This window comes from Arvicanthis niloticus, chromosome 27 (assembly GCF_011762505.2).
Source record: "Arvicanthis niloticus isolate mArvNil1 chromosome 27, mArvNil1.pat.X, whole genome shotgun sequence".
In the NCBI taxonomy this organism is placed as follows: domain Eukaryota; kingdom Metazoa; phylum Chordata; class Mammalia; order Rodentia; family Muridae; genus Arvicanthis; species Arvicanthis niloticus.
The window spans coordinates 23,417,017-23,444,735 of record NC_133435.1 but is presented as its reverse complement, the minus strand read 5'-3'; the positions used below and the strand labels follow the sequence as shown (position 1 = coordinate 23,444,735).

The following is a 27,719-nucleotide window of genomic DNA, read 5'->3' as shown; positions in this document are numbered from 1 at the left end:
GAGCCCTCCGGCTCCCAGAGCACAGAAGCACCTGTTAGTTTCTGGTCTATCCTAGGGAAAGAGGTCTAGTGTTCAGTACTGTAATCACGGAAAGGTTCTAGCAGATGGACCACACCATGCTATGAACCGATTCCCATCCTTAGACGTGTCCAGACAAAACCACGTTTCAGAGTTCACTGAACCTGGTATGGTGGCACATCCCTGTTAGCCCAGAGGCTGAGACGGGACTACAATGTAAGCTACAAACTAGTCCCTGCCTTTAAAAAGTCCAATGATCACAGCGAAGATCACAGTAAAAGTAGAACAATGCCAGTGAGTCATGCTGCGCTGTGCCAAGGGAAGTGTCTGCAGATTAGGTGTGGGGCCTCAATCCACTGAGCAGAGCAGGCCTCCAATACTTCCACAGACTTGGGTTTTCAGTGGCACATGTCCATATTGCAGACAGCGTCAGATGACTAGGTGGGTGTATCTCAGGGAGCCAGAGAATACAAAGATGTAAATTGTCTGATGTAAGTCTTCCTGGCACTCTGGGGTGAATATTAAGAATGAATAAACAGGCTCAGAGGCCTGGGTTGGATCGGCTCCCTCCTTTCCTCTCTTTTCTCTGCTGGGAATGAAACTGTGGGCCTGAGGGGCAAACATTCCACCTAACTGAGCGCCGCCCTTAGCCCACAGTACTTCTTGAAGGGAGAGAAGGCAATGTTAGATGGTTTACATATATGAAAGGCAGGGTTGCTTTGCCAGGGGTGGTACCTTTTTCTGAAGTCACAGGAATTGTTTTACCCTAGTATGACTGCTCTTGCCATGCTGGTTACAGGCAGCCTCCTTCAGAAGCTTGTCTTCATGGCCAGTGTGGAGCTCTGTCTGTCTTAAACATACTTTCCTTGCTGTGAGCTAAGTGAACGTTTTTCTAAAACCTTCTTATGAAACTTTAGTCAAGAAGGGTTAACCTCACTGTTCTGACAGGATTGTTCAAAGGCCTGGGCTTGTCACTCATTCATCTCCTTTGCCTTCTGCTGATGAGCACTGTGGGGAGAGTCAGGGTAGGTTACAGTGAACTGATCCCAAAGAAGAAAGGCACATGCCCTCCTTCCTGGAAAGCGTCTGCACTTAGCAAACAGTACCCTTTGGCTAGGAGAGACTCCTCACTCCAGAGGTGATGTCTCCCATTGGTTGGTACAGCTGCCCTCTTGTCCTTCTAGGGGAAACAGTCTGGTCTAGAACCAGGATTTCAGGAAACAAAAGATTGGGAAGTTCAGTTTATCATCATGCAGTTCCTGAAACATAATCTGTAAATTTAGAATGGGTTTTACTGTGTTTCCACTATGCTGCCATGGCATCTGACCCACACTGTTGGGTATTATATGTGAAGGCTCACTCACCTCTGTCTTAACCACAAGAGGTGCTACCTAAGTGGTTCAGTGGAGAAAGTCCGCTCAGCACAGATGTGGTCTTCAGATTTATCCTAACCCAGGTCTCTGCCTGGGTTGGTTTGACTTTGCTCTCTTGTCTGACCATTTTGACTCAAGTTTGCGTTTTACTGAACTCTTTAGCCACAGTTACATATGACTAGCTGCTGTTGTTCATTGCATTTATTTTCTCCTAATTTCATTCATAAATGGCTTCTAGTTGTGAGTAGCTTATTTAAAATATTCCAACAACTGGTGTGGTAGCATGTGCCGATAATGCCAGCACTCAGGTTTCAGGCCAACTTGGGCTATGTGGAAAGAGTCTGTTTCATATCTGACCAAAAAATACTTTGTGAAATCTGTTTTTGTGGTTGACACAGGCTCTCACATACCTCAGGCTGACCCATGTAGCCAAGGATGACTTTAAACTCCAGATTTGTCTGCCTTCACCCAAGTGCTGCTGGGATTTAGCTGTGTTGCTGTTACACCCGACTTTTTCTTTTTTAAACTAAACTTAAATTTTATCAATTTTGTGCTCTATTAGATGTTTTTGGGCTGGTGAGATGGCCCACTTTGTAAAGGCACTTGCTGCCAAGCCTCCTGACCTGAGGTCATCCCCAGGACCCACTCTGTAGAAAGAACCAACCCTGACCTTCACCTTCATGCTGTGGTGCCCCTGCCCCTCAGCATATTTACACATGCACAGACTTAAGAAGGATTATGTATTTCATGGCAGAACAGAATGTGTGGTAGCGTGGCTCAGCTTGTACTGCTAGCATGAGAGACTAAACAAGAAGAGGGCGGGGGTGGGGGGGCAGTGTGCGCACCATGTCAGCTTGAGCTAAAAAGATAGCCGGAAGGTACTAGCTCCCCAGCACACTCTGCAGTCAGAGCCCCATGAGAGATGGAAGAAGTACCTTCTGCTCCCAGTGTGGAGCCCAGGGAGAATCTGCTAGAGCTGTGATCTCCATCTCCTTCTGTACTTTACATCGTCTACAACAGGGGTTTGTGCTCTAAACTGTTCAGTATTGAGCTTTATTTCTTGCTTAGAAAGTTGATTTATTTTTAAGAATCACGTTAAGCCATTTCATTTCCTGTTTCCTCTGAGGTTAGTAACATAGTATCCTCTCAGTATTTCCTCTCTATTGTCTTCTTTTCTGGGTCAACACTTTTTAAGGTTTTAGTCACTATCACTTGTACTCTGGGGTTCCCTTGAATGACTTAAACTTCTTTAAGTAGCTGAGCTATGAAGGAGCTTTCACCCCCATTTTCTTCAAAGGGAACTTAGGTAAATACTGCAGCCACTATTTGATTTTTATTGATTCTGTGACTTTCTCACTAAAACAACCACAGCTGTAAAAAGCACATCCGTATTTTGACTTCTAAGTGTTTATGAGGCAGCTTCTACAGTTACGTTGTCAGAAACATTGTGTTAATGGTGTTCATTCCTGAGGTGTCATTGAGCTGTGTGGGATAATGGAAGTTGCTGCTTGCATGGCATCCTGTCAGCACTTAGGGGGTGTAATTACAGTTCCCTGGAAAGCAAACACTCTCATTTAGTTTTCTGGCCTTCCCCACCTCAGAGCTTCACCCTAGACACGCCTAGCAAGCACTCTCTGCTACCCTGTTGTAGCCCTGCACTTAACCTTTTGTTCTGTCCTCTTCTAGGTGGAAACCCCTCAGATATCTGGTACACTAAAAACATCCATAGGTTTACTTGTAGATGCTAGGGTTAACAGCAGCATGCTTTTATACTAGGATATTGTAAAATTACCAGTAAATAGGTTATAATTGAAATTAAGAGTTATAATCATTTCTAGAATTATTTTTTTGTTAAGCCTAAAAATTTCACTGGATTGTACATTGAGCCTTTTCATTTTCTTTTGAGATAAGGTCTCTCTATGTAGGCCTCAAACACATGTGCCTATGTGTTTGAGGATAACTTGTGGAGTCGGTTTCTTCCTTCTGCCATGTAGGTCTCAGGGTATTTGACCTGGTGACAAGTGCCACCCCAGGAAGCTGTCTAACCAGCCTGCTCCATCCATCCTTCCTTCCTTCTTCCCTTCCTTCCTTCCTTCTCTCTTTTCTTCTCTTTCTTTCTCTCTTTCACTTTCTCTCTTTCCATTTTCTTTCTTTAATGTATTTTAGTAGTGTGTGTGTGTGTGTGTGTGAGAGAGAGAGAGGGTGTGTGTGCCTGCCTGCAGAGTCCAGAGGAGTGTGTGTGTGTGTGTGTGTGTGTGTGTGTGTGTGTGTGTGCTGGCAGAGTCCAGAGGACTCAGATCATTTGGAGCAGTAGGTATAGGTGGCCCAGTAGCCAGACATGGGTTCTGGGATTTGAACTCAGGTCTTCTGGAAAGAACCATGTGCACTGTTAACCACTGTGCCGTTTTTCTAGCCCCATACATACAGTACATACACATTTTAATGGAGCTGAGGGTGGAGCCCTGGGCCTTTTATACTCTCTACACTGTGTGTTCCCACTCCCACTGCTAGCTTTAGAAAGTGTGTTATAGAGCATTGGTATGTGTGTTACGGTGTATGCCAGGCTGTGAGTATGTGTTAAAGAATGGATAGAGTCTTGGGAATTGGTGAATTGTATCGCTGTGTTTCTGCTGCACAGTAATACTTCCTCAATCAAGCAGGGCAGCTAGTGACCACACTGTCACTAGTAAACATTTGTGTGTTTTGCTCCTACACTGCCTTCTGGCTTTGTGTGGTTTTCCAGTGCATGGTGGTGGTGGCGGCAGGACTTTATAGGTGCGGTGGGGATACGATGGATGATGGGCAGTTTTACATAGTCTCTAGTTTTCAAACTTTTCCCAAAGGTTTAGAATTGCTTAACATTTGCACCTTATTTCTGGGAGTTCTCTGAGACGAGAACTGCAGCAGACAACTCCAGTAACCCCATTATTGGCTTTCAGTAAATGTTTCATGGATGAGGCTGTTGCTGTTTTGGTTAAACGTTTCCTCACAAGCTCATGTGGTAAAGGCTTGGTCCTTAGCTAGTGGTGTGTCTTGGTCACTGTTCTGTTGCTGTGAAGAGACACCATGGCCAAGGCAGTTCTAGAAGAAGTCATTTATTTAATTGTGCTTGCTTATAGTTTAAGAGTCCGTGGCCATCATAGTGGGAAGCCTGGCAGCAAGACAGGCAGGCATAGCACTAGAGCCGTAACTAAGAGCTTACATCCTTTGGGGCTGGTGAGATGCCCTTCCAGAGGACCTAGCACTGATTCCCAGCACCTACATGGTGATTCACAGCTGACTGTAACTCCAGTTCCAAGGGATCTGATGCCCTTTCTGGCCTCTAAGAACATGTATGCACATGTATGCACATGTCTGAACATGTATGCACAGACACCCATGCAGGTAAAACACCCGTAACATTTAAAAAAAAAAAAAAAAAAAAAAAAAGCTTATATCCTGATGGTGTAAGTCTTCTGGAATGCCAGGTCCATTCTCCCAGTGTGTGCCTTCTCCACATGACAAGGCCACATCTCCCTGAACAGTCTAGGTAGGGGCCAAACACTCCAGTTGGTTTAGATCTTAAAGTAATATCAGACATTTAGCTGAGCCCCTAAGTATATGCTGTTTTGTATTTGTGCTGGTAAAGGTAACTGTCGCGTTGACTTCTAAGTGCTGTGCAGTGTTTCCTGCTTGCGTTTCGATTTTGATTAGGGGTCTTACGTAACAGGCTGCAGTAAGACTCAGTGTGTAGCTCCTGGCCCTCCTCTCTCCAGCTCCTGAACACTCGAGTTACAGCGGCCACCACCTTCCTAGTTTGTGGATGTCGCTAAAGTTCTAGCCTCTTGAGGCCCTCTGCTGTATTACCAGAGCTGCAGTACACATGGCTTCAGCGCTTTCTATCCATTGCTGGTGGAGGAGTGGCTGGATGCGGCCTCTTGTCAGGCGGTGTTCTCGAGGAGAGCCAGTGTGCTGGCCTACCCTGGAGCTTATGCAGGGATTGGAGTGGTGTGGGGGGGGGAGGCATGGAGGAGTGCGAGGCGGGAGGGAACCTGAACTACCCAATGGGAAGAGTGTCCGTATAAAAGGAGCTTGCAGGAAGAATCTGGTGCTCCGCTCTTTCTTATTCAAGTCAGGAGGAGTTCCAGCCCCAGCAAGGCGTCTGCCTGGTGTGCACAGGATGGGCCTCATCACGCTGTTTGTGTGCTTCTGCTCTTTCTGACTCGCCTTCTGAGACCATCCAAGCAGCCGACTTCGTTGTCATTGTTGAGTAGGTGAAGTATGGACAAGGGATTTGTTGAGCAGGTGAAGCATGGATAAGAGGTTTTGAGAATGTAAGCAAAGAAAAAGTTAGATCTTGGTGATTTTCATTTGGGAGTTATACTTAGATTTTGGTTTTTAGATACATTTAAAAAATTCTCAGACTTGGGCATTCTCTCTAGTGGGGTATTTTCCTAGCATGTAGAAGGCCCTGGTTCACGCCTTAGCATACACCTGCCTGGGTTTCTAATTATATACTCAGATCACTGAGGTGACATTTGTTCATATTGGTCTGTTAACAATTAGATATCCTAACTTTATTTCATGGCTGTTACTGGCATGACAGACCCCCTGCCCCTAACCCCACAACCTTCCCACTGTGTGTATGTGTGTGTATGTGTGTCTGTCTGTGTGGTGACTCAGGAGCTTTGGAGGAGGCCAAGTGAAAGGCTGCAGGGCTGAATGACTTGGAGTAATTAGTCTAATTACATAACACGTAGTGAGCCCACTCTCTAGGAATAGGTTTGTATTTTCAGGGCCTCTGACCACTGTGGTGTAGTATGGAGACACTGTAATTTTTACACTCAGTAAAATTATACCTGGTCTCAGGTGACTCTGCCCAAGAGCCTTTTCTAATCACTCTGTGTCTGTTGGAAACTACTCTGTGAGCTTGTTTACCTCTAGTCCTGTTACTGTATTTACTGTATTGGGAAGGAAGACTGAGCAGTAGAGAGCTTCTCATCATTACTTTGTTTTGTTTGGAGACAAGGTCTCACTGTGTAGCTCTGGCTGCCCTAGAACTGGTCCATGCTCCACCCCGTGTGCCTAAGGGCTTTGCATTTTCTTTCTTTCTTTCTTTCTTTCTTTCTTTCTTTCTTTCTTTCTTTCTTTTTGTTTTTTTTTTGGTTGTTTGTTTTTTTTTGTTTTTGTTTTTTTTTTTGTTTTTCGAGACAGGGTTTCTCTGTGTAGCCCTGGCTGTCCTGAAACTCACTCTGTAGACCAGGCTGGCCTCGAACTCAGAAATCCGCCTGCCTCTGCCTCCCAAGTGCTGGGATTAAAGTCGTGTGCCACCGCCACCTGGCAGGACTTTGCATTTTCAATAGGAGCAGTAAACCCCAGTGCTTTGTTAATGGGAATATCAGCATGAAGAATGCTTGTTTGGGAGACATGTTAAAGAGTGCCTCCTTAAACAATAGTTTATCTGTTGATATACATATACAATCTTAGTCACGGTCACCCTAACCTGAACCAGCAGGTCATTTCTCAGTGGCTGGGTCCTGACAGAGGTGCAGGGGTGAGGAGGACAGAGAAGAGAGAGGTCTCAGGCCGAGCACGCTTACTAAGCAGTCCAGCATCATATATACTGTTTATAAGGGGAAAATGGCCAAGGTCAGCAGAGTCAGATCAGGCAGTGTTGGCAAAGAGAACACAGGACATTTCAGACCCAGCTGCCTTGGGACTGATAACCACAGCCCAGGGGGAAGATTGGTGCCAACTTTACCTCCTCTGAGGCACTGGCTCCAGCCCTAGACCTGACTTGCCAAGTTCACTCCTGGACAAGGACACAGAACTAAAGGTCCCTTTATCCTTTCACTGGGACTTCTGAAAAGGTCTTGGGTTAGTCTGTCTTCCCACTCCACCTACCATTTTCACTCCTGCAACCCTACTGCCCCAACACTTGACCTGCCCAACTGGATCCTCTCCTTCCTCCCATTGGGTCTTAGTGCTGCCCAAGTGTGCACGGTAAGTGGGGGTGGGGCCGCCCATGGTTGTCCTAGGTAGCTTTGTCAGCTTGCCGTAGCCAAGAGTCAAAGCCTAGATTAACTGCTTAGATCAGATTGGCCTATGGGTGTATCTGAGGGGGCCTAGCTTGATGATGGATTGATGCAGGGGTGGAGAGCAGCACCCTTGGCAGTGAGCCTGGACTGCATAAGAAAGCTAGCACGTCGTGAGCCCATGTTAGCCAGCAAGCGGCCATCTTCCAGGGATCCGCTTCATGCAGTGTCACTCGAGTCTCCACCAGTGGCTGCCCTAGTCAGGGTGAGTGTTGCTGTAATGGAACACCATGGCCTCAGGTAGGGTAGGAACCGCTGGCAGGAGCTGATGCAGAGGAGTGCTGCTTACGGCTTGCTCCGCCTGCTTTGTTCTAGAACAGAAGAGCACCAGCCCAGGCATGGCACCACCCATAGCAAGCTGGGCCCTCACCTATAAATCGCTAATTAAGAAAAAGCCCTATCTTGTGGGGCATTTTCTTAATTGAGGTTCCCTCTTCTCGGAAGACTCCAGCCTGTGTCAAGTTGATGTAGACTGAGCAGTAGACTGGGACCTTGAAGTATAAGCCAAATAAATATTTTCCTCCCTTATGTTGGTTTTGGTCAGAGTGTTTTATCACGCCAACAGAGATTAGTACAGCAGGCAGCCTGCCAATGACCGAATCCCCAACACGAATGACCCCGGCCTCTCCCTGCAGCCGGCAACAGCCAGTAAGGCCTTTGTTACTTTGTTAGGTGTGGATTTTGGCCTCCCCTTCTTCCACCGTGCTGAACTTTGACTGGCTTGACCTTGCGCAGCAGACCGTGCTCCCCAGCACTCCTCTCCATCCTCCTGCTCTACATTCTTTCTGTCTCCTCTGCCCCTGTGGATGGGGAGGGCAGGATTGATGTAGATGTTCCATTTAAAGCTAATTAAAGAACACATTTTTGTACATCCCTTGAACGTCTACTGTTGAAGATATCTGGATTATTTAATTTCTACTTGTTTTCTATGTGTGGGTGTTTTGCCTGCATGTGTGTATGTGTGCAATGTGCATGTGGTGCCCAATGGAATTCAGAAGAGGGCATTGTATCCCTGGAATTGCAGTTAGAGACGGTTGTGAGCCTCTGTGAATGGAACCTGGGTCCCCTCCAAGGGCAGCCAGTGCTCTCAACCTTTCTAGCCCTGATGTCGGATTCTTGGGTCTGTATTTAGTCTTTGTATTTGCATGGCCTGTGGGAAACCCCATTGCATACTCCCACTGAAAAGAAAAGGAAGGAAGGGAAGGAGGGGAAAAGTCAGTAACATCTTAGAATTTAAACCATTAATACTTGTTTGAAGGTGACCGACAGCAATTGCTAAGTTAGTCACTCAGCTACCTTACCTGGAAAGACGTCTTTATCATCATGACAACAACAGCAGCGTAGTATGCTCTGGAAGTAGTTGATTTTGCAGGTTCCCTAGAAGGTCCCAGAACACTTTGGGGTTGTGAGTTAGTTTTAGAACCTCTGATTGCTTCTGTTATCATTTCCCCTGAGCTTTCCTTCAGGTTCTGTGGGTATGTTAGCTTATGCCTATAGTACTGTTACTCAGGAGGTTGAGGCAGGAGGATGGGAATTTAAAGCTAGCCTGGACTACATAACAAACTTAAATAGCAAAAAAAAAAAAAAGAAAAAAAGAAAAAAAAACCCTATACATTTCTGATTTTTGTAGCATTTGTTAAAGTATCTTCTGGTAAGGCATAGGGATTGCAAGTGTGAGGCCAACCTAGGCCAAATAGGGAGCCAGGCTCAAGGAGGCAGCAGAGTTTTCAATACATAAAGTGAATGAATTTATGCAGGCTTGAATTTAATTCATTATACAATTTAACTTAAAATAGAAGACCTCTGCAGTCTCTGTGTGGGTTCTACACTCAAGCATAAAGCTATTTTCACGTTTTAGATGTATCTCTGAGACTGGCTAAGCCAGTACATCCTGAAGCCGCTCAGCTCCCTGCACTTGTCTTGCACCCGCACTGCACTGACACGTGTTTGCCCACCCAGCCCATCGAGTCCACCGGCAGCAGTGACTGGCACTTCTCTTGTCACTTCTCCACCCCTTACTCAAGTGGCAGCTTCCATATCTTCATACACAGTATATAGCTAAAAGAAATGGTTACATGTACCATAATATAGTTTGAGAAGGTGTATGTCCATTTAGACATTTTAACTGAAGGAGCCATGAGTTAAAGTGTATCAGTAAGGTATTTCCTTAGACGATGAAGTGTAGGCTTGAGGAGTGGTTCAGTGTTTAGGAGCACATTCTGAGGACCTGAGTTCTATTCCCGGCACCCACCTCAGGTGGCATACAACTACCTGTACCCCAGCTCCAGAGGAGTCTTGACACCCTAGCCTCTGTGGGCACCTGCATTCATGTGCACATACTCTCTCCTTATACATAATTAAAATAATAAAAATAAATCTTAAAAAGAAGACAAAGGGTCCTGGGGTCAGGCCTTTGCACCAAACAAAACTTTAAAAAATAAATTATTTGTATGGTTGTTTTGTCTGCTTTGTGTATGTCTGTACATCACATGCTTTTAAGTACCCTAGGAGGACAGAAGAGGATGTGGCTGGGATCCCCTGGATCCGGAGCTACAGATGGTTGTGAGCAGCTGTGTGGGTGCTAGGAATCAGGTCTGGATCCTCTGGAAGAGCAGCCAGCTCTCTTAACTGTTGAGCTGTCTCTCCAGCCCCCTAGTAAATACAGTTTTGATCAGCGAGAGTTCATAATCTCAGCACATGAGTAACTGACATGTTATTTATTAATGAATTGCTTTTCATATAAGTCTGCATATCTTTTTCGTATTTTCCTTGAGACAGAGTCTCACTTTGTAGTCAGAACTGGCCTGGAACTCACTTATTACATAATGTAGGTTTACATTCTTGAGTCACTTCTCCTGTCTGGAGGGCACATTCCTAGCTGCATAGCCACTTTAGGGTGCTCCAGAGGAAGCCCGGCCAAGTCTCTTGTTGGATTCTCCATTTTTTTTTTTCCCCCTGAGACAGGGTTTCTCTGTAGCCCTGGCTGTCCTGGAATTCACTCTGTAGTCCAGGCTGGCCTCAAACTCAGAAATTCGCCTGCCTCTGCCTCCCAAATGCTGGGATTAAAGGCACGCGCCACCACTGCCTGGCTGTATTCTCCCTTTAACAGTGCCATCTGGATACATCCAGCTGACATCTGAGTTGGACACTGGTGTGCTTTGAGCAAGGCATTGCCCAGCCATACCCTCAGGAATCGGGGACCTCAGGACGGAGAGGTGTAGACTTAAAATCACTTGCTGCCCTTGCCGTCCATGTTCTGTTCCCAGCACCCAGGCATCCACATGGTGCCTTACAGCTGTCTTAACTCCAGTTCTCTGAGGTGGACATCCTCTGTGGGCACACATAGGTAAAATAAAAATAGATAATTCCAAAAACAAAGCAAGCAAAAAGAATGTATGGTCTGAGAATTAGCAGATTTGTGGAAATGCTGGGAAGTGTGTTTTAGGCTTTGTGGGCTAAATTGGTCTTATATTGACCATTGTGGCCCCAAATAGCCAGAAACCGCGTAAGGAAACGATTGTGGCTGTATTCCAACAAAGCGTCATAACTGCAAGCAGGACCGCTGGCTGGTTCCTGGCCCCATGTGAGGGCTACTTAGTCTCCTTTTGCGTCCCACTGGAAACAGGCCTACAACAGCAGTTTCCACTGGGACTTCCATTGTGCAGTTTGTTAGTTAAGGTGAGATTATAAAAGACACAGATCGTGTGATGCAGTTCAGAAAAACAACAACCTGAGTTTTTAATTCTTGATTTACTTTTCTTTTTTCCAGGACATTTTATTTCCATACATCAAAGAAAATGTCAAGGAGTATCTGCAGACACACTGGGAAGAGGAGGAGTGTCAGCAGGATGTCAGCCTGCTGAGGAAACAGGTTAGGACTTCCCTCTTCACATGCCACAGGCTCTGAGGACAGATGATGTCTGGAGACTTAGTGGCCTCTGAGCCTGTTGTAAATCGTGCTGGCGTCCAGGCAGAAGCTGCAGTGGCTTGCTGCCTAGGAATTCACAGCGTGTAATAAGACAGCAAGTCAGAACAACCTGTCTGCAGAATTGCTCCTTTCAGTGACTGTTTAAACCGCATAAAAGCCTCGTGTATTTGTGAAATGAAGCCTTTCTGGTAGAAGATAGAAGGCTTTGGGCAGTGTCAGCCCGTGTCATTAAGGTCACCAAGTGTCAGCAGCTTGTTGATTTCTACTCTCCTACCTCACGGCCGGAGACTCCCCTAGTACAGCATCCCTCACATCCTGACACCATACCAGACTCCTCAACCAGTTACCGTTGGCCCGCAGCCCGCCCTGAGGAGGCCCTCCATGCTCCATGCTGTGCGGCCCTCACCCACAGCTTTCCTACTAGGGGTTTGTAGAAAGCTGTCCATGGGTCTTTTATTTATTGTGCGAGGTTAGGGTTAGAAATGGAGTGTTTGGGCTCACTGACCTTTCTGCATATCTTGAGGGTATCTTTTATTGTCTCAACAGATGTTCTGCACATACATATTCTCTTATGTTTGGATAAGGTTTTGCGTTATTTCAGAGTCCTTGTAAATGAGTTGTTAAGTTTTACTTATTTCTCTCTGTGTGTGCACAGTGCCTGCATGTGTGCACAGTGCCTGCTGAGGCAAGGGGGAGGCATCAGATACCCCTGGAGCTGTCAGCCGGCTGACATGGAGTCTACTGGGGACCAAACTTGATTCTTTTTTATTTAATTCAAGACAGTATTTCTCTGTGTAGCCCTGGCTGTCCTGGCTTGTTCTGTAATCCAGACTGGTCTTAAACTTAGAGATCGGCTGCCTCTGCCTACTGAGTGCTGGGGTTAAAGATGGACACCAGTATGCCTGGCTTCAGCCTGGGTCTTCTGCGGTGGCTACTGACGGTCCTTTACCAGAGCAGCGTCTTTAATAACCTGTCAGTGCTCTAACCTCCAAGCATCTCCCCAGTACTGGGGGGAGAGGCAGACGGGAACCTGGACTGTTACTTCTGGGTTTCTTTCCAGTAGCCATAAAGTAATAATACTTTTTGCTGTTTGTTCTCCAGGTAAAGCACTAAGAAAATGACCAGATTTAATTATAATCCTAGTTTGTTTATGCTATCAAGTGATTCAACACACCAGGATCATTGTATGCCTTCTCTTCTTGTACAGCATGCCTTTGGGTTAGCAGGCTAAGAAAGACAACACAAGTTTCTATTTTAGGATCTCATATATATATATTTTATTTTTTATTTTTTTAATATTTTAACTGGGGGACGGGGGAGGAGAGAATGTGCCATGGAGCACTTGTGGAGGTCAGAGCACAGTCGGAGAGACATTTCTCTCCTTTTGATCATGCGGTCTCAGAGACTGTGAAGCTCAGGTCATCAGACTTGGTGGCAAGCTTCTTTACCTAACGATCTGTTTTGTCCAGTCATTCCTTTAAGAATGATTTTTAGCAGTTCTCAGGAGAATTGATTGCTGGAGAAAATTGATCTGCCTGGTTTTTGTTGTATCTTTAAAAAACACGTGTAGGCATGGACTTATGTGTGTGTACAAGTGTATGCATATAATGCTTTGTAAATGTTCACATGAATAAACTTGATTTGTCTCTGATTTAAAGGCTGAAGAAGATGCACATCTGGATGGGGCTGTTCCGATACCTGTGGCATCTGGCGGTGACCTGCAGCAGATGATCCAGGCTGTGGTAGACAATGTGTACTGGCAGATGTCTCATGACCGCAAGACCACAGCGCTCAAACAGCTGCAAGGCCACATGTGGAAGGCAGCTTTCACGGCTGGCCGCATGAAGGCAGAGTATGTGCTCTAACGAAAAGACTGTTCAAAGCCCCCAAAGCCAAGTACAACCTCGCTGTTCCTCTCCCGTTAGGTGCACAGTTAGTGAAAGGTGATGAAATTGCCAGGCACGGTAGCATGCACATTGAATCAGAGCATTTAGAAGGTAGAGGCAGGCAGATCTCTGAGTTCCAGGCAAGGGAAGGTTACATAAAGAGACCCTGGAAAAAGAGAGGGAGGGAGGGAGGATAGGAAGGCAGGGGGAGGGATCGCATGAGTATTGCCTTTTTGTAGCAAGTGAGTTGTTTTCAGAAGTATTTCATTCAGTGAAGTCCCCTGATCTGCATGTGGAGCTTTGGGTGGGGAAGGGGAGGTGAAAGACACTTAGTTCTGTTTTAAAATAGTTTCCTAAAAAGTGTCAATTTGGACCTGGTGTGGTGGTGCACATCTGTGGTGTCAGCACTGGGAGCCTTCCGGGTCCCAGCGGCAGCATTGTTGCCCTGCTGAGCCTTTTGCAGACAGGCGAAGTGAGCAGGCTGGAGAGACGACCCAGCAGTTACAAGCGCTTGCTGCTCTTGCAGAGGGCCCAGGTTTGACTGCCAGCACCAATAACCCCAGTCCTAGGGGATCCAGCGTCCACTCCTGACCTCAGCCATGAGGCACACACATGGTGCACAGTCACACATATGTACAACCAAAACAGTCATACACATAAAATAATAAGTGAAACCAGAAAAAGAGGGAGACCTTGTACTACACATGAAATAATGAATAAAACCAGGAAAGGGGGGGACCCATGAGGTGGCACACCTGTCGCTCGTGGTTACTCAGCACCACTCCTTCCTCTGCTCTTCCCAGCATCTTCATGATCTTTGTGTCTCAGTGATGCGGTTCTGAGATTTACAAACAAACCTAACAGTCTCAGGCCAATCACATGGCTTAGTGAGCAGGTGGATGCCGCCAGCTGCCAGCCTGAGTTCCAGCCCCAGGATCCACACTGTGGAAGGAGGTAACCACTTCTGCAGATTGACCTCCGACCTTGATGTGTGTGCTGTGGCATGGGCCTGTGTGTGCAGGTGTGTGGATGCACATACTTACACACAAGATATAATAAAAAATATTTAAGATAGGGACTTATCATCTGTCTGTCTATATCTGTCTGTCTGTCTGTCCGTCCATCTATCTATCTAGATATATCTATCTCAGGCTGGCCTAGAACTTGCAGTGTAGCCCAGCATGGCTTCAGAATGGGATTTTCCTGTGTCAGCCTTCCCAGGACTGAACTTTAAGCTGTGTGCCTCTGTGCACACCTTACTGACCTGAGAGGTTCCTGTTGTCTTTGAAAGGATTTCATGCAGTTGTCTGATGTAATCCTCATATTGAGGGCCATTTTCAGTTGCCTATGTTTCTTTTGTATGTCATGTATTTATTAGATGAGATGTTATTCTTTTATGTTGCTACAAGGATCTGCCTTTTAAAAGAAGCATTGGAATTTCAGGGTATGAAATACATACACACAAGAAGTACTCAAGCAAAACACTAAAATGAATCCTTTCAAAATGGGGAGGAAAGCGTTCTCGTGTTTCCCAAAGCACAATGAAGGTAAATTAGCCTCTTTTTGTAAATTATAATAAAACAATATTGTTTATGTTGTCTATTTTTATTTTAGCTCCTTGAGAATGAGAACATAATCACTTTCTTAGATTTGTATAAGTCTTTTGTTTGAATATATGTTAAGTACACCACATACATGCCTGGTACCCATGGAGGTCCGAAGAGGGCATTGGGTTTCCTAGAACTGGAGTTACTGGCAGTTGTGAGGCTCTGAGTGCTGGGAACAGATCCAGGTCCTCTGCAAGAACATGTAAGTGCTCTTAGCTCGGGTCCATCTCGCCATCTGCTGCTCTTAGCTCGGGTCCGTCTCGCCATCCGTCACTCACTTCCTTATTTGTATTCCTTTTTACTTTTTATTGTTTGTTTGTTTGTTTATTTTGGAGTTTTTTGAGACAGGGTTTCTCTGTGTAGCCTTGGCTGTCCTGGAATTCACTCTGTAGACCAGGCTGGCCTCGAACTCAGAAATCCGCCTGCCTCTGCCTCCCAAGTGCTGGGATTAAAGGTGTGCGTGCACCACCACTGCCTGTACTTTTTTTATTGTTAAATGGTATTCTTCCCACCAGACTTGTCGCTTTTCATCTGTGATCCTGGAAGTCCAGTGACCTGTTTTTTAGAACCACAGCAATTCCCTGTCTCATGGAGTTGCTTCTCAGGTTACCATTTGAGCCAAGGCAGGGGAGTGTGTGGCATCTGTGGAGGGTCTGATTGTCACCTGGCGGGACAGTGTTCCCTTGCTGTGTAACTTGCTGGGTTTCCCTCCAGGTTCTTTGCAGACGTGGTTCCTGCAGTCAGAAGGTGGAGAGAGGCTGGAATGAAGGTGTACATCTATTCTTCAGGGAGCGTGGAGGCACAGAGGCTGCTTTTCGGGCACTCCACAGAGGGAGACATTCTTGAGGTAGGGTAATTGGTGTCTGACTTTGCTTGCTACTGCTGTGATAAGTACTACGGCCAGCCATAGCTTGGGAGGACGTGTTTGGCTTACACTGCCGCATCAAGTCATATAGGAAAATTAGGTAGGAAATCTGGCAGGAACCTGGAGGTGGGAGCTGATACCACAGAGCACAGATGAGGGCTTTATTGCCTCATTCTGCATGGCTTGCTCAGCTTGCTTTTTCCTGCAACCCAGGGTGCACACGCACACACACAGTGTAGGTTCCAAGCCGTATGTGCTGGAACATCTGTTATTCCAGCACTCAGGAGGTTAAAGTAATAGTGTCATACTGTCAAGGCCAGCCTGCCTATATAGTGAGTTTGAGGCCCACAGGAGGCCTCTCTATCTCAAATATTAAAATAGGAAAAGCAGTGTTCCGTGTCCTAGGAAGTTTGAGTTGTCAGTGGAGGTGGAGAATACATTTAAATATCCATTCTAAGTAATTCTGATGAGGCTAGCACTAAAACCAGATTTTTACACACACACATTGTATAAATTATATTTATATATTTAATACATATTTTTTAACTCTATAAAGATACATGTATATATGAACATGCTGACACATTAGAAAGTAGATGTACTATTTTTCTAATACAAAAAATCAGCACCTCAAAACTCCTCCCCTTCTCAGAAGGCTGATGAAACAGAATTAATTTGGCTATTAACGCTCTTGAGGAGGGTTAGAGCCCAGGGTTTCGTGCTCTACTTGGAAAGTTCTGTGTGTCACTCAGCAGGGCTTCCATCTCTGAGATTAGTATTTTCTGGGCCCATATTGGATATGTAGGGAACATTTTGATCTTGGATAGTGCCATATTCTCACACACACACACACACACACACACACACACTCTCACTCTATTTTTGTTTGTTTGTTTGTTTTTCGAGACAGGGTTTCTCTGTGTAGCCCTGGCAGTCCTGGAACTCACTCTGTAGACCAGGCTGGCCTCGAACTCAGAAATCCGCCTGCCTCTGCCTCCCAAGTTCTGCGATTAAAGGCGTGTGCCACCACCGTCCGGCACACACACACACACACACACACACACACACACACACACACACACACATTCTTTTTGTCTTCTATAGCAGATACTAGACCATTCATGGGACTCTTTAATAAGCTATGGTCATTGTGTAGGTATGGCGGTAAGGTCCTCACATAGAGCACAGTAAGTACCTAGGGCATGGTAATTACCTCCTGGTTTCAGTTATCAAGTGAGTCAAATAGAGAAAAATATACATCAGTCTCAACTTTTTTAATAGTTAAAAACAAATTAACCCTTTTCATCCAGAGTAAAAGCCAGTCCAAGAAGTAGTTTGCATGTAACAGTGTTTTCAGGCTAGAATGTAGGGCGTGCATACTTAGAGTGATTTGGTACATAAAACAGTGCTGCTGCTGAGAAACAAATGGAACGTGGGTTGAATTAGTAGATTTTTTTCTAAGTATTTATTACCATAAAATACTTGTTTTTTGTAGCTTCTGTAAAGCAGTCCATTAGATATATTTTCAGTCAGTAGTTGTGAAATGAAGCCACTGTGATCAGCATGCATTTCAGAGGAAGGCCTGCAGGAAGCAGTCCATTGCATGTAGATCTGTACTAAGCAGGCTTTCCGTTTTGGTTCAGCTCATTGACGGTCACTTTGACACCAAGATTGGACACAAAGTGGAGAGTGAGAGTTACCGGAAGATCGCAGATAGCATTGGCTGCTCAACCAACAACATCCTGTTTCTCACAGATGTCACTGTAGGTGAGCGGTGGCTTGTTGGCCTGGTGGTGGTCTTGGCATTGTGGTGTAGCACCTGAGTGCTTTAAGGGAGGCGAGGTTTGTACTAGTCAGAGGATGTAGCCATCATGGTGGGGGGAAGGTGTAGTCCCTGGAGTGGCTTTCTCTCTCACATAGATAGCCACAGATCAGGAATCGGGTCTGGGCTAGAACACTCTATTGGCCTGCACCTGCTGGGGAGGTCCTTTCCCCAAGATCCCCAACCTCCCCACCCTTAGCAACACCTGATGGAGACCAGTGATGAACTACCTGAGCCTGTGGAGGGGACAGTTCAGAATACACCATGGCAGCTCAGCTCTCTTATGTATGGTGTCCTAACGTGGCATAATTGGATGTCTGTGCCACCTTCACGTGCACATCATGGAAGGAGTCAGGGCTGGGGAGTTAGTTCAGTGGTTGAAAGTGCTTGCTGTGCAGCCACAAGGGCGCAAGTTCAAATCTCCAGCACCCACATCGCATCTACCTGACATCCTAGCCTTAGTGAAGAGCTGTGTGTTCTGGCGGCTCGCTGCTCAGCCATCCTAACTCAGGTGAGAAGTTCTAGTTCAGTCAGAGACTCTGTTTCAAGAGAGTGAGGCCAAGATAAAATGATTAGATGCATACATGAACTTGTCATAGTGGTACCTGCTACTAAAAAGAAAAGTATGTTTTCAGTCCAAATTTCAGCTTGGTGGAATTTTGTAATCTGGGCAGATAGTAGCATTCCCAGTGGCTTGTTACCCTGAGGTTTGGAACAGCAGACTTGGTGAGGACCAGGCTGTCTCTTGTATGTCTGGCGGCACTGGAATTCTGTAAACTGCTTATAATCTTCTACACCATGGAAAGTTTGTCTTTTATAAACCTGATTGCACTGGAGGAGAAGCAGATACAGCAAGCCAAGGCTCTTTTGTTCTTTAAAGTTGTACTTACTTTTATTTTATGTTTATGGATGACTTGGCATACCCGTATGTCTGTATGCTGTGGGTTTGCTTGGTGCCCTCGGAAGCTACATGAGACGATTGAATACCCACCCTGGTCCTGGAGTTTCACATGGTTGTGAATCAACACATGGGTGCTGGGAATTGAACTCAGGTCCTCTGGAAAAACAGCCAGTGCTCTTAACTACTGAGCCATCTCTCTGGCCCATGGCTTATTTTATAAGATGGAGCCAGCCCATGTGAACTCGCTAGCCAGGACACCAACACTACACTGGGATAGTTGCTAGTTGTTCTTGTCTGTGGAGCCGCTTTTTGATTTGAAGCTGTCCTCTACTGCTGAGGGATTTAGGGAGCAGCACAAGGAGACTCCCTCCGCGCCACTAGAAGCTTAGGGCGTGTGCAGAATTTCTGTGAAGAGTGATTATTTGCCGACCTTTTCCTGTGTTTCCTGTAAGTGTAGCTGGTTTAGCTTGAATCTGTTTTGCTTACGTCTCATTTCAGTCGCACTTTCCATGGTTGATTTTCCCTCAGACATAGAATTAAAGGTCTGTTCTGTGGCAGCCGTCACCCCAGTCAGCCGTCTCTCGCAGTTGAATTTTTCTTGTGATCCTGGGCCCTTCTGTCTTTTTCTGACTTTTCTATTAAGGATTGTAACTCCCAGGGCTACGCAGACAGCTCAGTTAGTAATGCTTGTTACCTAGCACCTTTGTGAAGTGCTCAGTGTGGCTGCTGGTGCATGAGCCTGGTGCTTCGGAGAAGGAGGCCGGCAGATCCCTGGGTCTTTCAGTGAGTCCCAGGCTATTGACAGACTGTCTGAGGACTGACACTTGGTTGTTCTCTCGTCTCCATGGGTATACATGCACAACACATGCATCCACACATGTGTGCACATATAGTAATCTAACTCTTGTTCATTTGTACACGGAGAATAGAAGATGATGTGTGTGAGGGTTGGGGTGTCCGTTTGTCCATGTGGGTTTGGGTAATTGAGCTCATGCCACCAGCACTGGTGGCACATGCCGTCAGCCGAGCTGTCTCACTCCCACAACTCCTTAAGACTGCTTAGGCCTTCTTCATGGGTTTGTCTTTAGGCACTTTTTAACTTGTGTACACCTGCAGTTTCAAGTCTTTCTTGTTTTATTTAAGCCATGCCCTAAGGCTGATTAATTTTTAACTCGAGTTAAAGCAGATTATACAGTGAAGGAAGCAGAGTAGATATTCCCAGCTCTGGCTTTGTTTGTTGTTTTGAGACAGGGTTTCCCCATGTAGTCCTGACCATTCAGGCATTTGCTTCTGCCTCTCAAATGCTGGGATTAAAGGCATGGACTATATACCATGTCTGGCTATAGTTCCAATGTTAAAAAATAGGATAAGTTAGCCTCAAGTAAAATCAGCTGTATTTAGATGTCCAATAAGGATAACATGCGCGTATACGCGCGCGCGCGCGCTCGCGCACACACACACACACACACACACACACACACACGCCATCAGCTCCCACCCATTTAGTCAGGAGGGCCAGAATGTGGATGATCCATAGCTGGGATGGGAAAGGTCGAGGCTGCTTGCTTTACTCCTCTGTTGTCTCTGATCCTGTGGGTCTTTTTGTACCACATACCCATCCCTTCACTACCAAGGCAGAGCATAAAGCCAAGCTGATACTCCAAATGACATTTAAGTATGGAAGAAGAAAATAAAAGATGTCTTGGAATTGTAGCATGTAGTGTCTGCAGAGCACACTTAAAGTATTTAGTGCCTGGGTCAAGAGTTGGCGAGCCAAAAAGATCGGATAGTAAATGTGCACCTTTGAGTTCAGAGTCTCTGTCAGCTCTCAGCCCAGTCTCCACAGTGCAGGATCCGTCACAAACGGTATCCAAATAAACAGGAGCAGGAGCGTGCCAGCACGACAGCACACAAGTGGCATGCTGGGATTGTAACAGGAGCAGGAGTGAGCCAGCACGACAGCACACAAGTGGCATGCTGGGATTGTAACAGGAGCAGGAGCGTGCCAGCACGACGGCACACAAGTGGCATGCTGGGATTGTAACAGGAGTAGGAGTGAGCCAGCACGATGGCACACAAGCAGCACACTGGGATTGTCAGCCTTCGTTTTAGAGCATTGGGCATTGGGTCAGACTGGCAGTCGGAAGTGTTAGGCCTGCTGCTTCCTTAGCTCGGTTTCAGTGTCTGTAGATGGGGTCGGGGAATGATGCAGGCTCCTCTGAGCCATGAAAAACAAAGAGAATGGGGCGGCATGAAGGCAGGGGCAGCGTTGGCCTCGTGTTTGTCAAGAGATGGACGTATTTAATGATGTTAGCTGTGGCTTTCACATAGAAGTCAAATGGAAAGAGGACTATGATCCAGGGTACATTAGAGAGATCTCCTGTAACACCTGGCTTACCTAATCTAATGTGACTGCTCTTTACTCTCCACCCAGCACCATCCCAGTCGCTGATCATAAGGTGCCCGCAGCCTAAGGGAGGGGATGAACAGTCATAAAGCGTCTTGTTAGGACAGCTAAGTACGGGTGTAAGAAGCACACAGGCTCTGGAATGCAGGGAGTTGCTGCATGTTTTCAGTGGAATTTTGAAGAATAGGAAATTGTGGAGTCTAGGCAGGCATGGCATGTTGGGGCCTGAGGTGAGAGCATATACTTTACCTACATTAGATCATAGGACTTCTTTGCCCTAATCTACTAAATAATTGGTGTTAGACCCCACAGCCTGCCCTGTGAGAACAGCTCAGCTCTTCGGGGTAACTTGCAAGAATGAACAAAGGGCGTGGGCCAGAGCAGACCTGTACTGCATTTATCAATGGTTCTGACTAAAGCACAGTATCGGATGGCTGCTTTCTGTCTGTCACGTACAGTTAGGTGCTCCTTAGCATAGAATTTATATATGTAAACACTTAGATGTCTTCCTCACTGCTGCCTTTTCGCTGCAACAAAAGCTGCGCCGCTCACTGCTTATTCTCTCTCCTGATGACTTGTGTCATCTCAGGCCGCAGGCCCTGAGTCTTACCTGTGCTCTGATTTCACAGAGGCCAGCGCTGCTGAGGAAGCAGACGTGCATGTGGCTGTGGTGGTGCGGCCTGGCAATGCGGGACTAACTGACGACGAGAAAACGTACTACAACCTCATCACGTCCTTCAGCGAGCTCTGCCTGCCGTCTACATAGAGCAAGGTCTGAGGAAGGTTCACTGTCCCCTCGTGTCTAGCTTTGTTCTAATTGTAAAAGTAACTTACTTATGTGTACACACAGACATATGCAAGAGTATACGTGGATGTGTGCTCAGATCAATTTCCATGGGCACATAATGTGAGAAAAGTTGTCAGTTCCATGAGGACCAAATTCATGTAAAGATACTTTATTTGTAGACATAAAACTAACTAAGTCTTACCAAGACCAGAATGTTTTTGATAGAAGAACTGCAAAAATACAAATCAAATTTGTGATGTTTATCAAATCGTTTGCCAAAGTGGAAAGCTAGTTTTGAGAAATTATTATGTAGAGACTGTTATTTTAAAGCCTGGACATGCTTCAAAGGCACCATAAGAGGAGCCCACGGTCCCCGTCCCGAGAGTGAGCGTCCCACAGAGCACATCTGGGGAGAGGCGGGCTGGTCAGCCAGGGTGGAACATGCTAGCAGGAGCCTGCCTCTGAGCAGTGCTCATGGGACAGCCGAGGCCACAGTGCGGGCACCACTAACCCCCCCCCAGTGCTAGTGTGTTTTAGAGTTGCCTTCTGTGTCTACACAGTTTGAGAATATATGTAATGACTATTTTTTTTAAAAAAATGTTTTACTGAAACCAGTGTAACAGCAAGAGCTCTAATGTGTAGCCCTTCCTCTGAAGTGATGTGAGGATGTTCACTTCATGACAGCATTGTTTATCCTGAAGCTGTGCTGACCTGATTTCATGTCAGTTCCGTAATTAACTAATAAAGGCATTTTCTTCTTTCAGTTTAATATAGACGCGTGGATTGTACCTCACTCTGTCAGAAGTAGAGAGGAGAGGGAGGCTGAAGCAACTGTAAGATTGAACTTTCTTTAGGATTTGCATTGAGTGTGTGATACGCGTGTCTGTTTTCACAGGATATAAACGAATGTTGCATAGCTTCAACTTGTATTCCAGTGTTTCAGTTTAATTCAGGCAGCATTCAGTGTGTGAGTGAAGTTTCTTGGAATTTTGATAACCATGGTTTTTTAATTGGTGTGTGTGTCTGTGTCTGTGTGTGTGTGTGTGGGGGGGGGCAGTTTCTCTACCATCTGGGGCAGAGTTCAAACTCAGGTCATAGTTCTTGCTAGTGGCAGAAGTCTTTATCTGCTGAGCCATCTCTTTTGTGTTTTGTTTTGTTTTTCTGAGACAGGGTTTCTCTGTAGCCCTGGCTGTCCTGGAACTTGTTCTGTAGACTAGGCTGGCCTTGAATTTAGGGATCCTCCTGTCTCTGCCTCCTGAGCACTGGGATTAAAGGCATGCGCCACCACTGCCATCTCATTTTTTAAAAGGCTATATTAAAAAATACTTAAAGGAAATAGTTATTTTTTGTAATTAAGAAAATCGCACAGGAATCATTTGGGGGATGCATTGATAAGGGGTAAAGTCTTAGAAATATGAGGAGGAAAGGTGTGGGGAGCCGACAGAAGGTGGCTATCATCCTTGTAGCCATCTTGAGCCATATACCCTGACAAGAGACTTGATTACATCAGCCTTCAACAGCTAAGCACACTCTGATAACATCTTGCTTTAGATACGCAGGATCTTCCCTTGGGTATGTGAGACTTAAAGCTGTGATTTAGAGCCGAGGCTTAAGGGTGTGACTTAGAGATCAGAATTAGAAACGAGGCCTAAGGGCGTGGTTTAAAGGCGTGACTTAGAGGCGTGGCTTAGAAGTGAGACATATAAAAGAAGCAGACAGAAGAGTTGAGTACAACTTTGAGTACAACTTGGAACTAGGAATTAGGTTAGAAAGTACAACTTGGAGTAGGAATTAGGCATTGAGGAAGAAGACACTTGGACTAGAGAACTCGGAAGAATTATTATTATTAGGCATTAGGCACTTAGCACTTGGAAGAAGTAACTTGGGACTTGGAGGCACTAGGGACTAGGAACTAGGGACTAGGAACTCAAGACTTGGGACTTGGACTAAGAAGAGAGACTGAAGAATAAACAGGATTGAATCACACTCTGTCTGGTCTCCATTCTTCGAGTCCATCCTCTCTCCTCTCTCTCTTGCTGAACCCCGACCCGCAGACCGGAGCTGCTTGGGGCACTTCGGGCTTTAACAGTTTAATCCCCAAGGCTTTTGGCAGTGCGGGTTCCAACACTGACAGAGCGGCTTGTGACGTTTTGGCCCCCAGGCGTGGGGCAGCTCGGGCCGCAACATTTTTGGCCTCCAACGTGGGGCCGAGAGGTCTTCAACAGAAAGGGATAGAAAAAATGTTATGTTGATTGAGATTTTGTCACTGGGAAATAGAATAAATTCATGTTAAGGCCTAGAAATGGGAATAATTTGTAAATGGTGAAAGAAATTACATTCTGACAAAAGGATTCTTCTCTTCATTTGTACCTTTATATTTGTAGACGAGTTCACAGGCACATCGCAGAACAGATTATCCTTTAATAACAGTAATTAGAAAAGTAAGGAATTGAGAGACAGCCTGGTATGGGCATGTCCCTGTAATCTCAGAACTTCCCCAGCTCTGGAAGAGAGCCTTTAATTTTAGCAAAGATAGGAACTCTGAGTTCAAGGCCAGCTTGTCTACATGAGGAGTTCCAGGACATCCAAGGCTGCAGAGTCTCAAACAAAAAACTACCCAACCAAAAAAACCAAACCAAAACCAAAACCAGACCAAATAAACAAAGAAACATCTTTAAGGGGCGAGAGATGGCTCAGTGGTTAAGAGCACTGTCTGCCCTTGCATAGACCCAGGGTTTGGTTTCTGCCATTCACATGGTGGCTCACAACCATCTAACTCGAATCCCAGGACATCTGACACCTTTCCCTGCACCAGGCGCTCATGTGGTCCACAGACATACATGCAGTCCCAACACTTACGTATATAAAAACTTGGGTTTTTTTTTGGTCTCTCTGTTTATAGAGAGTATGGGGACAAGGGACTCTGGAAAAGGCAGCTTTCTATGTACATGCCAAGCCAGATCTATTCTGGTCATTCTCCCTCAATAGCATTGACTTCTAAGTTACTGTTTAGGGAGCGAAATCTCAGAAGCTGATTCTCTAATCAGCAATTCTGAGCAGAGAGGTTTGCTGTTTGGGCTGGCTTTGGGTACTGAAGAGTCACTGCTGTTTACAGAGTTGTTGACAGCAGGGCTTTAATGTCAATGTGCGTGCAGGACTGGCTCTGCCCAGCAGGTGGTGCTGTTTCCCCACAGTCGTGTTGAAAGGCTTATCAGATGGGAACAGGGTGGGAACAGGGAGACACTGAACAGTTCATTTATCCTTAAAAGCTAGTATCATGCTTTCGCAGGAGCAGAGGAATTGGGCAGACTTTTGACAATAATGCCAACCACAACCCACCAACTAATCCCCTTCCCCTCTTGTGTCTAACACATTTTAAGAAACACTTGATTTTGGGGTAGACCAGTTCTAGTACTGTCTAAAGAGGCTTGTTTTCAGATTTTTTTTTTAGTCCTATCAAAAAATACTAAGTATAATATGTACCATAACACAACACTTGTGCCTTGATGTCAAAATTATAGTATCTTCAGTAATATTCAACAATAATTTGTAGGGCTTGGCTGGCTGGCTTACAGTTATCCCTGGTAGAGGCCAGCCTAATTTACATAGGCAGTTCCAGGCTAGTAGCAAAGGCTATGTGGACTCTGTCTCAAAACAAAACAAAAAACCCCTGCAATTCTTGCTCATAGAGTAATGAGTAATATCTGCCCTTGAGGTTTCACTCAGCTTTATTCTATCAAGATGTGAGTACTGAGCTTGATGTGAGGGACATCTCTTCAGTCAGAATACACTTATTCTAGAGATGTTCAGAAACTAAACAAAGACAACACAAAGTATGGGAAGGCAGGACTTGTTATCTAACCATGAGAGACTAGATAGAAAAGGAGGAGAGAATACTGTGTGCGGATTAAATTTAGAGATTTAGACAGAACTGTTAGGACCAGAGAATCGGGAGCCCAGTGGCTGGATACAGTTAGAGAGGTGTGCTGAAGAGGTCTGATCATTAGGTTGTTGGGTTCTAGTGAAATAGACTGTACTCTAGATGTGGTCAGAAGCTACTGGAGAATCCTGAGCAGGAGACACGGGTGACTTAAATTGTGTTTGGTGGAGAATGGATTGGCATAGAAAGAGTGGAGAGTTGGAAGCAGAAAATACTTGGGTATTTTTAAAAAAAGATTTAGTAGTGTGTGTGTGTGTGTGTGTACACACATTCCCTCCAGCTGTCATGTGCTTGTGGGTAGAGGTCAGAAGATGGTATCGGATCTCTGAAACTGGAGTTACAGTTAGTTGTGAGCCGTCTGATGTAGGTGCTGGGAACTACCCTTAGATAGGTGTTCTTCGAGGGCAGCAAGTGTTCTTTGCTGCTGCTCCGTCTCTTAAGACCCCATGCAGGTATTTTGGCCATGAAGTAATAAGACATTTTACATAAACCAATGGAAGACTTAGAGGAGGGGTAGTTAGGGGAACCACCCCAGGAAGCGCCACAGTGGGGAATTCAGGAACTGCCATGGTTGTCACAGTGGCTCACTCTGAAGCTGACCACGTGATAGAATACAAGCCCGCTGGTTGCAATTTCTCTAAACACTTGCATTTTAGTGACCTTGTAGTGAGATTGTTTTCCTTTGTTAGGCCACCACGTCTCATTGAGTAATCCATTCCAGAGCCTCCTGTAGGTATGTCTGGGCAATGGTTTTCATTTTCCAACTTCGATAATTGCTCTGTCTGCTGGCTCCTATATCAGAGACTGTTGTAGTGAAGGGCTAGCAATGGCTGGTTTTGCTGTGGTGGCACCAGAAATAGACATGGATGTTTTAGAGGCATCGATAACCACATTTGATTGACAGGACTGGAAAGGGAAACTCCTATGGTTTTGCCTTCAGTAACTGGATAGTTGTTGCTATAGAGACAGTGACTGAATGTGTAAAGTGGGAAGCTGATGTAGATAGGGAGACAGAAGTAACCAAACCAGTGAGTATGAGTCCAGAGGCCTGACTGAGGGTGAGGGCTGATTGGCATAGAGATTCTGTTAAATTGTGGAGTTTTGGTTAAGGGAAGAATTAGCACTGAGGTTTCAACTTTTGAGATCAAGCCTCGGAAGGAAGCAAGCCAAGCAGATGGGGAAGAGAGTATGTGTGAGTCCTGACAGTAATGTAAGCAAGGCTCTACCTTCATTTTAATATCTCTCTCTCTCTCTCTCTCTCTCTCTCTCTCTCTCTCTCTCTCTCTCTCTCTGAGGTTGCAGTCTGTGTTACTAGGTGTTAGACTTTCAGTGTGTCTGGGAGAGGTGGGGGAAGGGATCGCATATAAACCCATATCAGCCAACAAAACACCAGGATTTCTCAAAGCCCTAATGCACCAGAGACCATATTTTTCTGATCTTTCCTAACAAGCTTTTTGGCCAAGTCTATTGTTTGCCCAACCCATCATTCCATTTAGCTGTGCTTAGTTTTTGTCTTTAACTATTTCAGCAAACTGTCCTGGGTAGCTGCCTGGAACTGGCGGAGTTCCAAGCTAGGGAGGGTAAAGCCAAACCCTTGGAGCCCTTACAGACTGGTTGCTGTGGTGGCCTGCCAGAACGGTTCCTTGGAATTCATATGTTCAAGTCTCAACCTACTATGGCCACATTTTGGAGTAGGTTTTAGGAGGTAATTAGGTGAAATGAAGTGTAGTAGCCCCTCTCTAAACCCTAGTACTCTGGAGGTGGAGCCAGGAATGTGAGTTCCAGGCTAGCAGGGATACTTGGTAAGATTCTGCCTCAATAAATAACATAAGTAAGTAAGTGTCATTAGGATAAGGCCCTAATCCAATAGGGTTGGTGGCGTTATTACAGGAAGAGAAGACAGAGAGTTTGGTTTCACCATTTTCTTAGTCCATGACTGTCTCATCTCTCTCTTCCTCTTCTCCCTGTCTATCTCGTGAGGACACAGTGAAAGGGGTAGCATCTATAAGTCAGGAAAAGCCACCACTCTGAGCCAGTTCTGCTACAGGACTCTCACTGTTAGGCTGCGTCACTTCGGGAGCTCTTCTGTCAGGTGCTGGAGTTGCACATCT

At 45.7% G+C, this 27,719-nt stretch overlaps 1 protein-coding gene across 2 annotated transcripts in view; it reads left to right on the top strand.

Moving 5' to 3' along the window:
- The window catches only part of Enoph1 (enolase-phosphatase 1), a 29,073-nt gene extending 6,636 nt beyond the window's left edge, over positions 1-22,437 (top strand). For both annotated transcript variants that reach the window (XM_076926417.1, XM_076926416.1), the window contains exons 2-6: positions 11,235-11,336; positions 13,052-13,245; positions 15,601-15,733; positions 17,395-17,518; positions 21,511-22,437. In XM_076926417.1, the coding sequence (XP_076782532.1) occupies positions 13,121-13,245; positions 15,601-15,733; positions 17,395-17,518; positions 21,511-21,647 (519 nt within the window). In that variant the 5' untranslated portion in view covers positions 11,235-11,336; positions 13,052-13,120 and the 3' untranslated portion in view covers positions 21,648-22,437. The remainder of the gene's footprint in view (positions 1-11,234; positions 11,337-13,051; positions 13,246-15,600; positions 15,734-17,394; positions 17,519-21,510) is intronic.
- The last annotated feature ends 5,282 nt before the right edge of the window (positions 22,438-27,719 follow it).